Source organism: Mytilus galloprovincialis, chromosome 3 (assembly GCF_965363235.1).
Source record: "Mytilus galloprovincialis chromosome 3, xbMytGall1.hap1.1, whole genome shotgun sequence".
Taxonomy (NCBI): domain Eukaryota; kingdom Metazoa; phylum Mollusca; class Bivalvia; order Mytilida; family Mytilidae; genus Mytilus; species Mytilus galloprovincialis.
In genome coordinates this window covers 14,851,029-14,868,676 of record NC_134840.1, presented here as the reverse complement: position 1 = coordinate 14,868,676, position 17,648 = coordinate 14,851,029, and the positions used below count along the sequence as shown (strand labels likewise).

The following is a 17,648-nucleotide window of genomic DNA, read 5'->3' as shown; positions in this document are numbered from 1 at the left end:
TTATTTGTTTTAGGTATACTACTTATGTGTATAAAATACTTCCAATAATTAGGAATACCAAGAAAGTTCTGTCATATAAATACATAATTTAACACTAGATACAAATTGGGATGAATATCAACAATAAAACTATACAATTAGAGCTAGCTTAAACTTCCCTGTACAGATTAAGAAGAATAATCTTGAAGTTCGTACAAGTATAGTACGAAGAAGTGAAAATTAGTAGATATTCCAAATAATCAAAGCTGGTATAAAGACAAGATACACATTGATATAAAACAACAAAAAGCATTATAAACAGTATCAACAGGTCGAATTAACAAGAAAATACGATTTGAGAGTACTCGCAGTTACTGACAGCTAGATGAAAACCAAAAACAATTATTATTAAAAAATCCTTATGCATATATACTATATGATTGCAACTTCAAACAAAAGCATAATAGAAAAAAAAAAGACAAAAGCAAAAAACAAATTCACAAGAAAAAACAAATCTAAGGCAGCAATATACTTACTGACAAGCAATTCCTACAAAAGATTGAACAATTTAATATGTTAAAGTTGTATGATAAATTTCACAGTCAAAGAAACAACAAAGAAAAGCAAAAGATAGTATCGATCAGCCTGTACTTACAAACTATATCGTCACAGTGATACATGTACATGTGTTTCTAGGACCAGGACTATGCCTCTTACTTTTGTTTTGGTTTGTAATTTCTTATTATAAATGCAATATTTTGCCAGATCATTCTTGTCTCTTTCATAATGACGGGTAAATCATCTACTATTCTGATATTTGCATTTTGCATTATCACTTGTTTGTCTTTGTATAGCAGAAATCTCACAATTATAGCATCTGCTTTAAACTTTTCTATCCCCAAATCCTTCACAAATTATCACATCTTATCCGCGAAAATTTAAAAGGATTGAAACGCAACCTTAATTCCCAAATTTCTTCTCCGATGCACCCGTATAAATTTTTCATAGGTCCAAAAGCTTTAGCGACATGCTGATGAGAGCTGATCTATCCACTACAATCATGATGGGAACGAACGATGTTCGACGTGCAAGCAAATCCATAATACCTAGGATTTCTACAGTCACTCCACTTTATATATATCTATATACATATTTGTAGCCCATTTTTTTATAACTCTATTGTATACTAGTGTATGAGTTTTTATACCTCCGTACTTTGTTGAGCAACCGTTTTATTATGTCTTGTAGTTCTCTTATCTCTCTCTGTGATTGTTTGATCTCGTTCATTAGTTCCTGATTTGACTGATCTAAAATTTTCACTTTTAACTCTTGACATTCGTGTTTCATCCGTTGACCACCCAATCTACCTACAGCCTAAAAATATATGATAGGTTTTGTATTTATGCATATGTAGTTTTATTCCATAGTCTAACAAAACAACCTTATTGAAGGAAAACTAGAGGCTCTAAAGAGCCTGTGTCGCTCACCTTGGTCTATGTGAATATTAAAAAAAGGACATAGATGGATTCATGACAAAATTGTGTTTTGGTGATGGTGATGTGTTTGTAAGTCTTACTTTACTGAACATTCTTGCTGCTTACAATTATCTCTATCTATAATGATTTGCCCAGTATTTTCAGTGGAAAATGTTAGTAAAATTAACAAATTTTATGAAAATTGTTAAAAATTGACTATAAAGGACAATTACTCCTTAGGGGTCAATTGACCATTTCGGTCATGTTGACTTATTTGTAAATCTTACTTTGTTGAACATTATTGCTGTTTAAAGTTTATCTTTATCTATAATAATATTCAAGATAATAACCCAAAACAGCAAAATTTCCTTAAATTACCAATTCAGGGGCAGCAACCCAACAATAGGTTGTCCAATTCATCTGAAAATTTCAGGGCAGATAGATCATGACCTGATAAATAACTTTACACTTGTCAGATTTGCTCTAAATGCTTTGGTTTTTGAGTAACAGCCAAAAACTGCATTTGACCCCTATGTTCTACTTTTAGCCGTGGCGGCCATCTTGATTAGATGGCCAGGTCTCCGGCCACATTTTTTAAAACTAGATACCCCAAAGATGATTGTGACTATGTCTGGATTAATTTGGCCCTGTAGTTTCAGAGGAGAAGATTTTTGAACAGATTACTAAGATTTACGAAAAATGGTTAAAAATTGACAATAAAGGGCAATAACTCCTAAAGGGGTCAACTGACCATTTCAGTTATGTAACTTCTTTGTAAATCTTACTATGGTGAACATTATTGCTGTGGACAGTTTATCTCTATCTATAATAATATTCAAGATAATAACCAAAAACAGTAAAATTTCCTTAAAATTACCAATTTAGGGGCAGCAACCACACAACAGATTGTCTGATTCATCTGAAAATGTCAGGGCAGATAGATCATGACCTGATAAACAATTTTATCTCCTGTCAGATTTGCTCGAAATGCTTTGGTTTTTGAGTTATAAGCCAAAAACTGCATGTTACCCCTATGTTCTATTTTTAGCCGTGGCGGCCATCTTAGTTGGATGGCCAGGTCACCGGATACATTTTTTTAAACTAGATATCCCAAAGATAATTGTGGCCAAGTTTGGATTACTTTTACCAAGTAGTTTCAGAGGAGAAGATTTTTGTAACAGATTACTAAAATTTACGAAAAATGGTTAAAAATTTACTATAAAGGGAAATAACTCCTAAAGGGGTCAACTGACCATTTCGGTCATGTTGACTTATTTGTAAATCTTACTTTGCTGAACATTTTTGCTGTTTACAGTTTATCTCTATCTATAATAACGTTCAAGATAATAACCAAAAACAGTAAAATTTCCTTAAAATTACCAATTTAGGGGCAGCAACCCAACAACGGTTTATCTGATTCATCTGAAAATATCAGGGCAGATAGATCTTGACCTGATAAACAAATTTACCCAGTGTCAGATTTGCTATAATTGCTTTGGTTTTTTAGTTATAAGCCAAAAACTGCATTTTACCCCTATGTTCTATTTTTAGCCGTGGCGGCCATCTTAGTTGGATAGCCGGGTCACCGGACACATTTTTTAAACTAGATACCCCAAAGATGATTGTGACTATGTCTGGATTAATTTGGCCCTGTAGTTTCAGAGGAGAAGATTTTTGAACAGATTACTAAGATTTACGAAAAATGGTTAAAAATTGACAATAAAGGGCAATAACTCCTAAAGGGGTCAACTGACCATTTCAGTTATGTAACTTCTTTGTAAATCTTACTATGGTGAACATTATTGCTGTGGACAGTTTATCTCTATCTATAATAATATTCAAGATAATAACCAAAAACAGTAAAATTTCCTTAAAATTACCAATTTAGGGGCAGCAACCACACAACAGATTGTCTGATTCATCTGAAAATGTCAGGGCAGATAGATCATGACCTGATAAACAATTTTATCTCCTGTCAGATTTGCTCGAAATGCTTTGGTTTTTGAGTTATAAGCCAAAAACTGCATGTTACCCCTATGTTCTATTTTTAGCCGTGGCGGCCATCTTAGTTGGATGGCCAGGTCACCGGATACATTTTTTTAAACTAGATATCCCAAAGATAATTGTGGCCAAGTTTGGATTACTTTTACCAAGTAGTTTCAGAGGAGAAGATTTTTGTAACAGATTACTAAAATTTACGAAAAATGGTTAAAAATTTACTATAAAGGGAAATAACTCCTAAAGGGGTCAACTGACCATTTCGGTCATGTTGACTTATTTGTAAATCTTACTTTGCTGAACATTTTTGCTGTTTACAGTTTATCTCTATCTATAATAACGTTCAAGATAATAACCAAAAACAGTAAAATTTCCTTAAAATTACCAATTTAGGGGCAGCAACCCAACAACGGTTTATCTGATTCATCTGAAAATATCAGGGCAGATAGATCTTGACCTGATAAACAAATTTACCCAGTGTCAGATTTGCTATAATTGCTTTGGTTTTTTAGTTATAAGCCAAAAACTGCATTTTACCCCTATGTTCTATTTTTAGCCGTGGCGGCCATCTTAGTTGGATAGCCGGGTCACCGGACACATTTTTTAAACTAGATACCCCAAAGATGATTGTGACTATGTCTGGATTAATTTGGCCCTGTAGTTTCAGAGGAGAAGATTTTTGAACAGATTACTAAGATTTACGAAAAATGGTTAAAAATTGACAATAAAGGGCAATAACTCCTAAAGGGGTCAACTGACCATTTCAGTTATGTAACTTCTTTGTAAATCTTACTATGGTGAACATTATTGCTGTGGACAGTTTATCTCTATCTATAATAATATTCAAGATAATAACCAAAAACAGTAAAATTTCCTTAAAATTACCAATTTAGGGGCAGCAACCACACAACAGATTGTCTGATTCATCTGAAAATGTCAGGGCAGATAGATCATGACCTGATAAACAATTTTATCTCCTGTCAGATTTGCTCGAAATGCTTTGGTTTTTGAGTTATAAGCCAAAAACTGCATGTTACCCCTATGTTCTATTTTTAGCCGTGGCGGCCATCTTAGTTGGATGGCCAGGTCACCGGATACATTTTTTAAAACTAGATATCCCAAAGATAATTGTGGCCAAGTTTGGATTACTTTTACCAAGTAGTTTCAGAGGAGAAGATTTTTGTAACAGATTACTAAAATTTACGAAAAATGGTTAAAAATTTACTATAAAGGGAAATAACTCCTAAAGGGGTCAACTGACCATTTCGGTCATGTTGACTTATTTGTAAATCTTACTTTGCTGAACATTTTTGCTGTTTACAGTTTATCTCTATCTATAATAACGTTCAAGATAATAACCAAAAACAGTAAAATTTCCTTAAAATTACCAATTTAGGGGCAGCAACCCAACAACGGTTTATCTGATTCATCTGAAAATATCAGGGCAGATAGATCTTGACCTGATAAACAAATTTACCCAGTGTCAGATTTGCTATAATTGCTTTGGTTTTTTAGTTATAAGCCAAAAACTGCATTTTACCCCTATGTTCTATTTTTAGCCGTGGCGGCCATCTTAGTTGGATAGCCGGGTCACCGGACACATTTTTTAAACTAGATACCTCAATGATGATTTTGGCATAGGTTGGTTAAATTTGGCTAATTAGTTTCAGAGGAGAAGATTTTTGTAAAAGTTAACGACGCCGGACGCCGGACGCAAAGTGATTGGAAAAGCTGGTCAATTCCAATGCAAGTTAACTAGGCATTTTTATGAAACTTGTTTGGCTGATCTATTTAGTTTTTACAGATTCTGTCTAAATAACTCATAATTGTTTTAAAAAAACCTCCAAATTATTATGTAAAGTCAATGACTCCATAAAGAGAAAAAGAACATTTTGTACACAGGTGTTCTCTCTACCTTTTATAGTTTACAAGCTATACGATTTTATCTCTTTATTCTATTTTTAGTCACAATGGTTTTTTTTTTGCACAATCTACAAGAACAAAAAAGACACACGTTATACAAAACACTTCAAGGATCATTCACTTAAAATGTTAACGACACTAACGTGTTGGAGGAATTCAGTGAACTACTGTTTATCTTACCGGTCGTTGCGCTCATTTCAATGTTATTTGACTAAAATCCGTGTACTATGGACACATTCCTGTTTAATTTATTTTCGTGTAAGTTAAATTTTAAAGTTACACGTTGCTGAGGTAATTTTGTGGATCATCGCATCGCATAAATATAGTTTTGTCATGCGAATGTGACATCATCAACTATGTTCGTGATTTATTCCTTGGAATGGAATTTAGAAGCAACTTTAAAGGAATCATTCGTGGCTATATTTTTTTTGGTTTAATAACCGTCTATAAGCGTTGTTCAGTTTCCCTTTCATGAATGTGACCTATCGAATTAGACTATTTACCGGATTTGTTATCACATAAGCAACACGACGGGTGCCACATGTTGAGCTGGATCTGCTTACCCTTCCGGAGGACCTGAGATCACCCCTAGGTTTTGGTGGGGTTCGTGTTGTTTATTCTTTAGTTTTCTATGTTGTGTCATGTGTACTATTGTTTGTCTGTTTGTCTTTTTCATTTTTAGTCATGGCGTTGTCAGTTTGTTTTAGATTTATGAGTTTGACTGTCCCTTTGGTATCTTTTGTCCCTCTTTTGCACCACAATTTGTATGTTATTTCTTCATAGAAAAAGTATTACAATCATTCCTTAAATACTTTTATACATATAAACACTGCTGATCCGATGGAAAAAAAACCTGTCGTGGAGTTGTCACTGGTTCAGACACCTTTAATATAATTATTTCTGAGAATGAATCCTACTTTATTTTGTAAGATCCACGTGTAGTAGATATCTCCGGTGATCAGTAAATTCCATCTGCATGCCTTATATAACATGTACTATGTTACCATTCTAAATTAAATCTGACTAGGAAAGGTATAACCCGGCAATTTAAGGTTTTATTTTAGTAGAGCTTAGGTGGTCGAACGATCTAGCGCGTCAGGCATTCGGTACCCGAACATTTTAATTTCTTAATAAAATTTGTTAGAAAATTGCCTGTATCAGAATCTTATTGGATCGAAATAAAGGGAACAGTAGTATACCGCTGTTAAAATTTCCAGAATGACATATATATTATCCTAGAATAATTATTTTTCAAATTTACATATCTTGCCTGGTGAATGCAGTAAAACTTAATTTCAAAGTATTTCATAGAACTTTGTTTACTAATAAAAGTCAATCTGTCAAAAAGAGTACTTTTCTGATAATGACACATGTTCAATGTGTCCAAAATCTAGAGAAGATTCAGAACATATGTTTATTATTGTGTCAATCAGTCTCAATTTAGTAATTTCTGAAGTATTCGGAAAGAAATTATAAGTGTAATGTTGATGATATCTTTATAAATTTTGACCAAACGATGCTTATTGATTTTTTGAAGAGAATAACGGTCTTAATTTTTATGTTGCTAATTTTATCAAAAGAAAACTGGACGTCAAGAATTGACAAGGCGATTTGATGCCACGATATCTCAATAGCATGAGTTTAAATCCCGGCCAGGGAAGAACGAAAAGAATTTAACTAGTTGGGCTGACATTTAGACGTTTTATATATGTTAGCGTCAATAAGTGAAATCAGGCTTTATGATTAAATCCTAGGCAACAAGCTAACGCCTAGGCATTAGGTTAATGCCTAAAATTTTCAGGCATTAAGCTTATTTCCTGAAAGCTGATGATTATTATTCATCATATTGCCGAAGACAATTTAAGGCAATAAGTGAACTCCGGAATTCAGGCATATTCAGTGATTTAAGCTTCATTTAAAGTCGTTTTTATTATATAACTAATAATTACATGTATAAATATACATTCTCACATTTTCTTTGAATTTTGAAACTGATATAACTTGAAAAACAAACAGTATTATTTATTTACTCGCATGAAAAAAACCGGGATGTGGTATTCAGTACGTAGGAGAAACTGGACGATATTTATCTAAATGCACTCAAGAACATCTGTATCGTTTTAAAAGACCCAATAAATTTAAAAGTATCATACCAACACCTTAAGAAGCACAACCATCCTTTGAAATATTTAGCAGTTCAACCTTTAGAAGTAGTAAATAAGCAGCCTGGTGAATCTCATTCAAAGTTTATACGATCACGGAAAATAATTGAATTAATTTGGATTAAAAAATTACAGACAGTCTACCCTTTCGGTCTTTATGATAATATCATGGGAATTGGTAATATATCTAGAACCGATTCCGTTAACATTTTGGATATAGTTTCTAAAACTGTTCTTAAAAACCGTTCTCACGGTCGTAGAACAAATTGCAATCAAAGAAAATTTCGGACCAATCATACCAATATTTCGGACCTAATTTCTATTTTAAAAAACAACGGCAGACATTCATTATCTGTTAACAAAACTCTGTGCATTACCGGTTAATAAGTTCAATAAAATTTTGGAGGATTGCAACACAATTTCATGTAGCAGTCCTAAGTATGAAATTGTTCAAATTATTATGGCATATTGTTATTCTAAACTATTTCCCAAAATTGATACCCCTGAAGATCATAAAAACATTTTATTAAAATAAAGTATGTCAAAAAAGGTTTTGATTTTGTAAATATTGCCGGTATATTTAACGACCATTCTGTTAAAGAACAAATTCCTGGATATTTTGACAATACTGAGCTACCTCTTATTTGTTATATTTACAAGAAATCTACCCGGAAATTTGTGTTTAATTATAGTCAATTGTGTAAAGATGTTAATATCAGTGAAAATACACCTACTTCATGTAATTGTAGTACCTCCGAATATATTTATGGACCCATTTCCCATGTTATAACAGGAGATCTTAAATAAAGGCAACAGTAGTATACCGCTGTTCAAAACTCATAAATCCATGGACAAAAAACAAAATCGGGGTAACAAACTAAACCCGAGGGAAACATTGTTCAAGACCGAGAGTTAAAATCATTACTCAGTAAAGGACCTAAATATCGTCCCCCGTCAATTATTAATTGGAATGAGTGTCGTAATATCATCAACGACTCACTCCATACTTTCTGTATAAAATGGATAAAACGGAAAAAAGCTGACAAAAAAATCTTTGGACTCTTTTTTTAATTCAGTAATGAAGATAGTTGATTGACGTATTCAATATTTTAAAGAACATTTTACTATTAACAATAACCACAATAAACCTATTTCTCGTATCAAACATAAACTAAAAGAACTAGCCAAGAAATTTGTTTTTGTCCCGGCCGATAAAGCTGCTAATAATATTATTATTGTTTGACGTAAATTGCACATTGAGGTTCTGAAAACAGAAATCACCAATTCACCAACATTCCAACTGACTCCATTTTCAGAATACGACATCTGTAACAAACATAAACTTTTAGCTACCGCTTTACAAGCAGAGCCAAATACAATGAAAGTCCCAACTATGTATTGGCTTCCGAAGCTACACAAAACACCTTACAAATATAGATTTATTTCGTCTTCAAGCCATTGTTCCACTACTTAATTGTCTATTCTTCTTACCAGCACACTTGGTACAATTAAAAACCTGACACTAAATTGTTTAAATAAGGCCTTCGAAAATAGTGAAATTATATAATTTTGGAGTGTCAAGAACTCGTTGGAAGTACTTGATAAATTGCATGCTTATATTGGTGATTTTGAATCTGTTCAAAGTTTTTTTTTTTACCCTGTATACCACATTGCCTCACATTCTCATTAAGAAAAAATTCACACACCTAATTAAATGGGCATTTAAAAAGTCAAAATGTGAATATATATGTTCAAACTCTTTTAGGTCATTTTTTAGTAGCAATAAAAAAAACTATGTCAATTGGACATGCTTTGATACTATATATGCCCTTGAATTTTTACTAGATAACATTTTTGTTCGCTTTGGGGATTCCGTATATCGTCAGATTATCGGAATTCCAATGGGGACTAACTGTGCACCACTTATTGCGGACCTGTTTTTTTTTATTGCTATGAGTCACAATTTATGACAAAAATAAGCAAAGACCCATCGAAACAACATCTGATAAATTTATCCTGTTGAACTTACTTTAAAGAAAGCTAATACTAACAATGACCACTGCCCTTTCCCCGATCTTGATATCTATATCACTAACGGAAAGCTGAATGCTAAAATTTATGATAAAAGAGATGATTTTTCATTTCCTATCGTTAATTATCCATTTTTAGATGGTGACGTTTCCTTGTCACCATCTTACGGTGTTTATATATCTCAACTTGTACGATTCGCTCCTGTATGTAACAATGTTTTAGATTTTGACGAGAGAAATGTATGTATTACTGAAAAATTATTACACCAATGTTTTCGATATCACAAACAAGTCAAAACATTTACTAAATTTTGTCATCGGTATAAGGACATCATTCGTAAATATAGCTTAACATGCAGACTTTTTATACGTTCCGGTATTTCACAACCAATTTAATGGAAATATTCTTTTTAAAGCACAAAGGTGTCAGTATTCACCTCAAAAACTAACAAAACTAACAAACAAGTCAGGAGCCTCTGGCCTTTGTTAGTCTTGTATTATTTTAATTTTAGTTTCTTGTGTACAATTTGGAAATTAGTATGGCGTTCATTATCACTGAACTAGTATATATTTGTTTAGGGGCCAGCTGAGGGTTGTTGTCTCTTTGGCACATTCCCCATTTCCATTCTCAATTTTATTCATTTGACAGATCTTAAAATTTAGTAAGTTTATTTAGTTATTTTAGCAGTTAAGAAACAGAATTAGATCTTGCTTTAATCATGTTTTTGTGGTATAACATTATATATAAAAAAAGATTTAAAAAAAGTGATGGTATCCAATTTTATTTCTGGTCTCTTGTAGAGAGTTGTCTCAATTGCAATCATACCACATCTTCTTTTGATATTTAGGATGAAATTGTATTTTTGCAACTCTAATTTCTTCTGCTCATATTCACACGTATGTTATTTGCAGTAATAAAAATTATATTCGTACATAAATGTCTTAAATACACCAATAACAAAACTGAAATCTATTGAATTGATACATTATGTAATTATTCAAAATTAAATCAGAAACATACACTTAATTATAAAATAATGAACCTGTTCAAGGGAGACAATACCCACATTGATTTTTTTCCGAATCGGAACATAAAACAAAGGAATGTCACTCTTGCAAATAAATATAATTCTCTTAATTGTGTATTTGTGCTCCACCTTCAATGAAGATTCTGAATTATTAATATAACCGAAAGTTGTTAATCTATGGGATAGTGAAGACTAATGATAGCTAACCCATTGTAAAACACCTTTCTTTGGAATTGTTTTAAAACTTAATCAGAAAAATGCTCGAGCCACTTGACTTTCAATCATAGCTCAAAATTAAAGTTTTTACACAATATTTTAATAAAGTAGTTAAATACTATTTGCTTCTCAAACTGTTATACGCAATACAAATCGTATGCCTGCATCAACTTACCCAAATAAAGATTTGATTAAGTCCTGAACATTTCGACATTGCTTTGTTTATCTGTATCAATACCGGTTCCCAGTCAGGACTCTACTTCGTCAGAATTATCTCCCCATTACGCCAGTTCATTTTCACAATCGTAGAAATGGAAGCCAATGTAGGGATGACGCGCTACCAATTTTGCTAATTGAAACCGATAAATTTATCCACATTGCACCATTACGATCCTTATATGTCAGTTGTATTTTAAAAGACAAATGTATCAACTAGCTAATGAGCATCAGCTAATGATCTTGTCTGCATTGATTCAACTTAAAACTATTGTCTGATCGGTTGTCAGGTGTTTTTTTTCGAAAATTGATAAACATTTTAAAAAATTCTAATTAAAAATTTCGTTGAAGGGCAGACTAGATTTTTTTAGTGTATAAAGACTATAAACCCTAGTTTTCACACACAAAAAATTATATTTTTTCAAAGATATGCATTTTCATCATCCAACTTGAAAGACTGTCGGCAAGTACTTTCAGTAAAAAAATAGCTATTCGAACACATCTTCTCTGTTTTTGTGACTCATTAGATAAGTATGTCACTTGACCCATATATTTCATCTTTTAGTACTGTAACTTTTTTGTGTTATAAAGTCAATCTGTAGCTTTGATATAAAAAAATAATAGAATCTGAAGCGAGACGATGTATGAAATAATCTTACTTTGTACGATATCAAGACAAAATATTCAACTCAAACACGCCCTAACATAAAAAGGTGCACTCTATTTTCTCTTTTCGATATAATTGTTATCCATTTTTTGGAATTTTTTCTTAAGTCACATAATGGAAGGGCAGACACGAAAATTTTTGAACTAATAGGTTGATATGTTTTCCGTCCGTGTAAATTTTTTCAAAAAAATCGGAGGTTATGCATTTTCTTCATCCAACTTGAAAGATACCCATGTCGTCGACTTGAAATCTAATGGTTCTGCTTAACTATGTACTAGATAAATTGAAAACTTATGCAAATGGTGTTTTTAAAATAAAACACCTCGTAATTGAGAGGAAAATTGTAATTTTGTTTGTTTCTATTAACTTTTTAAAATTTTGTCACTATAGTAAACAATACAGTACACATTTATCGCCTTCTTTAACAAAGAGCTTCGGTTCTTTTGTTCTGTTTTAACCGGGTTTCCGACTGTTCCCACAAATCACACGTACATGTTAAGATCCGACTAAATACCTTTATCCCGATTTCGTGAGGTAAATACGCTAACTCAAGGATTTATACAATTTGTCATTCGTTGAACATTTAATTTCGTGTTTCAACTGTACCCACGAATTCCACGAATGTAGTTTACAACGAATAATAATGCAACTACAATAATAGGGAAAAATGTCAATAATAATGGTACAGTCAATATTGTGTTATAATCTCAATCTTCTCCGGAGCACTTGATATCACCCCCATTTTTTTGTAGGATTCATGTTGCTTAACTATGTTTCTATGTTGTGTCTTGTTTACTATTATTTGTCTCTTTGTCTTTTTCTTTTTAGTAATGCCATTGTCATTTTGTTTTCGATTTATGAGTTTGACTGTGTCTATGGTATCTTTCGCCCTTCTTTAATCACTATAAAAACACACAAAATAGGCATATAAACAAAAAACATTAGCAGATATTAAGGAAAAAATACAAAAAAATTGCCAAGGCATACTAACACAATGACAGGATGTATAAGTACAGAGCCACATCATTTATAACAAGAAACACAAAAAAGCATACAGGCAAAGCACATTAGCTAAACATAAAAAACAAGAATACATTTGTTTAAATATAGAACAATAACACAATGATGGGATGTATAAGTACAAAACACGTCAAATGAATATCAACAAAAGCAGACTAAACAATAAAAGCAATATTGATTAAGACACATAAAAGAATACTATAACATGTTATTAAGATGATGAACAACTAAAGCACCCAGAATCTAAACTGAAGCCCACCCCCGGGTACGGAATAATCAGTAAGATGATCCAGATCTTTGTTTTATAAAGGGGATGGGCACTGGCCATTAGAGGGGGCCCGATAGAGTGATGTTATATGTATAAATATACATAATGGATATAGGAAAGGTAAATTTATCTTGGTAAGTAGGTAAAACTATACGTTTATTAATGTATCAAAAGAATTAATCTCTGGTGTGAAACTTTCAGTAAACTTGCATTTGCAAGCGTTCGAAAGCGTTTTTTTTGGTGATTTACCTTCATTAAAAATGCTCAAAACATTAATATTGTAAAGCTTAGGATATATCAGACTTCAAAAGGGACCGATATCAAATAAGTAATATACTGATTTGTTTTAAAGGTTAAAGTAAACTCACCTCTGTTATCTCTCCCCATGCGGTATTGAAAAAAACAGTGTCTATTGTATCACTATTAAGATGAGCTAATATGTTCCGGTAACATTTTATCCTGGCTAAATCAGATTCCGGGGATGTCTCGGCCTGTGTCGGTAAACTGTCAAATCCAGTTAATGGAGGAGTAACGGGTGTCAAGTTTCTGATCAAACAGATCATCATAGTTACATCAAAATTGCTGGAATTAGTCAAGCCTGAAATATCAAAAGAAAATTATTATCTCAAACTTGAGTAATAAACGCTGAAAGAGAGAAAATTAGTAAACAAAACCCAAATAGGTTTTCTTTTTCTTTTTATATTTCATACTTACATTTATACTGTCCTAAGTTAGTCGTTTGCATGAATACTTTTGTACTAGAGTCAACTGCAAGATTATAACACAATATAAAGTAAAATTATGATATACATTATGTGTTAATTTTTTCACCATTCAAAAACAATTTTTCCAAAATTGTCAACAATTCCCTAACTTTGTATGTTGACTTTCTGTATCGAAACCATTAAAAGGGCTTTATGTTCACCGATTTGACTCAAATTCTCATATTTGATTTATAACAATGTAAAGCATTTATACAAATTATAAAAGTATAAAATAAATAATTTATAGGGCATGGGCTCGATGATATATACGTTAAGTGAGTATTTGAGTCTAGACGCGATCTAATTAACTATCGAGTTGACTTTCGAAGACCTTCGATGATTAAATAAGGGATATAAACATAAATATAGATATAAATATGAGAGCGAAATCGTGCAATTCGATTTTTCTAAGTCTGATTAATTTTAAGTTCGTATTATAGATAAAACTATATATTAATCGTTGTTTTAATTTGCATAAGAATGGTTTTTCTTGAATCGAATCAGTCATTTCTCGTGTTATATTTTTCATACCGTTAAACACAGATAAAAGATATACAGAATTGCTACAAGTGTATTCGCAGTTATTTACAGAGAGGTGGAATGTACCAAAAGAATATTTAAACGGTTAAGTCGATATCCAGTGACAAAAAAACATTGCAAAAAACGAAGATGACGAAAAGCAAACAAGTAAATGATACACTACATCTAAACTTAAGACTGAGAAAAACAAACATAAGGGGAGGTGGCTATGGATTTGTTCCAGACAAGTCAAAAACAATTTTTTTCTTTCAATTCTACCATTACATATAGTGGCAACTAAGGGTGAAACAAACAAATTTTTTTTCTCAGGGTCAAAAACAAATTATTTTTTCTCCAAAAACTGGAAACAAACTTTTTTTTCCAAAAAAAAACATAGCCCCCCCCCCCCCCCCAGAAAATCAAATGGTTGCTGCCTTATGGGATTCGTGTTTTTATGAAATTCTAAATATAACCATTACCTATAACCATAAACTGACAGAGATGTATATAATAACTTCAGTTGTTCAACCTGTTAGTCAAACGCGTTTTGTTAAAATATATTTTTTCACTCTTTTGGTGTTTTGGAAAATGTTATTTGTACTGTATTTAAACCCATCTACTACGAAATTTGTTACATGCACACGCATAGAAATTACGGTTATAATCCAATACAATCATAGGTTTGAAAGTTGTTTTCAATTTAGACTTGATATATATATATAATGACTGAATAAATAGTCAACGATAAATCTTACGGGGCGAGGGATCATATAATTATGATTCAGTACACTACAAAAATAATATATAACAAGTCTAAAAGGGTACAACATCACCCAAAAACACATTAAAACGAACAACATGTTCAAAATATTCCGGATAACAGATATCCTTCATCGGTAATAGCACGATCTCAAATGAATCATGTCGATTCAAATTAAGACTCTATCAAAATCTTGAAATTTATACAATTTAGCGAACGCTGGTACAATTTAAAATTTCCAAACACGGCGCAACGACTACAGAGATATGCCAAAATAGTTTTTTACGATGTGAACTGGCACAACTCTAAATTCCAAAGGTGGTGACAATTGAGATGCTAAACAACTGCGTGGAAATACAGTCCCAATAAACAGTCCTGACTGATCTAAGCTAGTATAGTATTTAAAATATGACAACGGTAGAGCAATTGCAACAGAGACTGCGTATTTAAACATCCCAAATATATAGTAATTAGATGATAAAAAATGAGTTATAAATTTGTACTTAAGTTAAGTAATAGAGTGGTGGCTGCGTATTTACACATCACTGCCAACTGTAATTAAAACTAGTATAATTCAAAAATTCCTGAAAAGTGTAACAGTCCAGTACGGAAGCCGGAGTTACTGGACACAAGTGATGGCAGGAAATTGGTGATGGTAGGGAAAATGAGTGACTCTTCTATGTTTTTTCATTAATGTCCTCTGGGGAAACTGTCCTGAGCTTTCTTATCCAAAAACTTTCCCGAGCAAGTCTGTCGGCCTTTGACCAATCCTCGTTGTGATCTATGATGGTGATGGCAAGTTTATTTTAGATCAGCTTGGGCGTGCCCACGTGATCTTAAATGACGACTTACGTGGAGGTCGGGCTTGCAGGTGTAGTCAGTACGATGACCATTCATGCGTTTGTTGAATGGCTGTTCTGTCTTGCCAACATACTGCATGCCAAATCGACACTGAAGAATGTATACAACATTCTAGGTTTTGCAAGTTACATTACAAAATATTGTGTACACAGACCCATTGGAGTGGCAAGTAAATGTTTGAGTATTCAGTATTTGTTGGCAAGTCAGACATCGTTTGTAACCACATGACTTGCACCATCCTGTAGTTGAACAGCTTTTATTAGAGGAGACAGTTGCTTTCAAAAATAAGTCTTTTAGACTTGCTGGACTTTGAAAAGCTAAGACAGGAGGATCGGGAAAGATTTTGGACAATTTTGGGTGATTGGCAATACTTTGCCAATTGGCACGGATCAAACGTGAAAGCTAAGTAAAGGCGGGATTGTATGTTAAAACAATTGGAACTATTTTGCTGCGCCTCTTCTTTTTGTACTGCAACAGGTCATTGCGACTGTTGTTGTTAGCACGCGCAAACCCCTTATCTATGTCCAATTTCTTATAACCTCGTTTGATTAAAAATCCGCGAAGTTCCTGTAACCGCTGAGTGGCAGCCTCCTCAGAGGAGCAAATTCGCTTTACTCTTAGAGCTTGACTGTACGGGATACTTTTTGTACAGAGTTTTGGTATATACGCCAGTCTTTTCCTCTACAAAAGACTCATCAGTGGTTTTCTAAATTGAACTACGTTCAAACCTATGATTGCGTTGGATGAAAACCGCAATTTTCATACGTGTGCATGTCAAAAACATTCATGGTAGGAGAGTCTAAATACATCATAAACAACATTTTCCAAAAGACCAATGATGTTCTTAAACCCTGCTGACTGCCATTGGCGATTGCCAAATAAATGGATCTTAATATTAATTTAATACTAAACAGAAAACAATAAACATGCGGCAAAGATGTTATACCACTAACATGAGGTGCACAAATGTGTACACCATATCCGGATTTCGACAATAAATGTCTCTTCAGTGATGTTAGGGATCGAAACTATATTTGGAAGGTCATATAATTTACCTCAATTAAGGATCAACTCTTAAATTTTAAAGAGTCAAAATAGGATGAACTGATCATATTAACTGGAGGAAAAATATGATACAAGCCAAAACGAAAAAAATATATACGAGTCTAAATTGAAAACTACATTTAAACCTATGATTGCGTTAGATAAAAACCGCTTGTTTTATACGTACGTGTGCATGTAAATATATATATATACATTTATAGTGTTATACCCTACGTCGTCTCGTATTGTTTGTCTGTTTAAAAACAAAACAAGAAACGTTCTGCAGTTAAAGAATAATACATACCATTTTTTGGAAACAAAAGATTCCATTGATAAGAGTTCAAGGTTTTCTTCAATCTTAAGTCATGTAGAATTGGTTTGTTCTTATTTAATGTTGAATGCAAGTTGGAAGGGTGAAATTCTTTGTCGAAGAAAGTACGTACTGCTCTCGGGGACACTCCAATTAATAATAAGGCTAATCGGATGTAGTTATTTTCTTCGTCAGAAAGGGGTGCCATTTTTGCAAACAGGTTTCTGCTTACAACAGTTAACTACACCAATCAACTTTTTGTCCATATCAGATCCACCCAAGTAAAATAATATTTCATCTTATATCATTCTCTCTTCGTGATCCAAGCCATCCAGTAAAAAATTACATGCCTGAAAAGATTATTTTATTAGATCTTAACAATGTCGAGATAGAGTTTTATGTGCATTT

The 17,648-nt window shown here is 32.7% G+C and overlaps 1 protein-coding gene across 1 annotated transcript in view; it reads right to left on the bottom strand.

Moving 5' to 3' along the window:
- Positions 1-17,588, bottom strand: part of LOC143066215 (uncharacterized) — a 61,953-nt gene extending 44,365 nt beyond the window's left edge. Inside the window, exons 1-4 of the mRNA XM_076239214.1 lie at positions 17,235-17,588; positions 13,351-13,580; positions 1,187-1,353; positions 516-528 (exon numbers count right to left, since the gene is read on the bottom strand). Of these exons, the coding sequence (XP_076095329.1) occupies positions 516-528; positions 1,187-1,353; positions 13,351-13,580; positions 17,235-17,448 (624 nt within the window). The 5' untranslated portion in view covers positions 17,449-17,588. The remainder of the gene's footprint in view (positions 1-515; positions 529-1,186; positions 1,354-13,350; positions 13,581-17,234) is intronic.
- Positions 17,589-17,648: the final 60 nt, after the last annotated feature.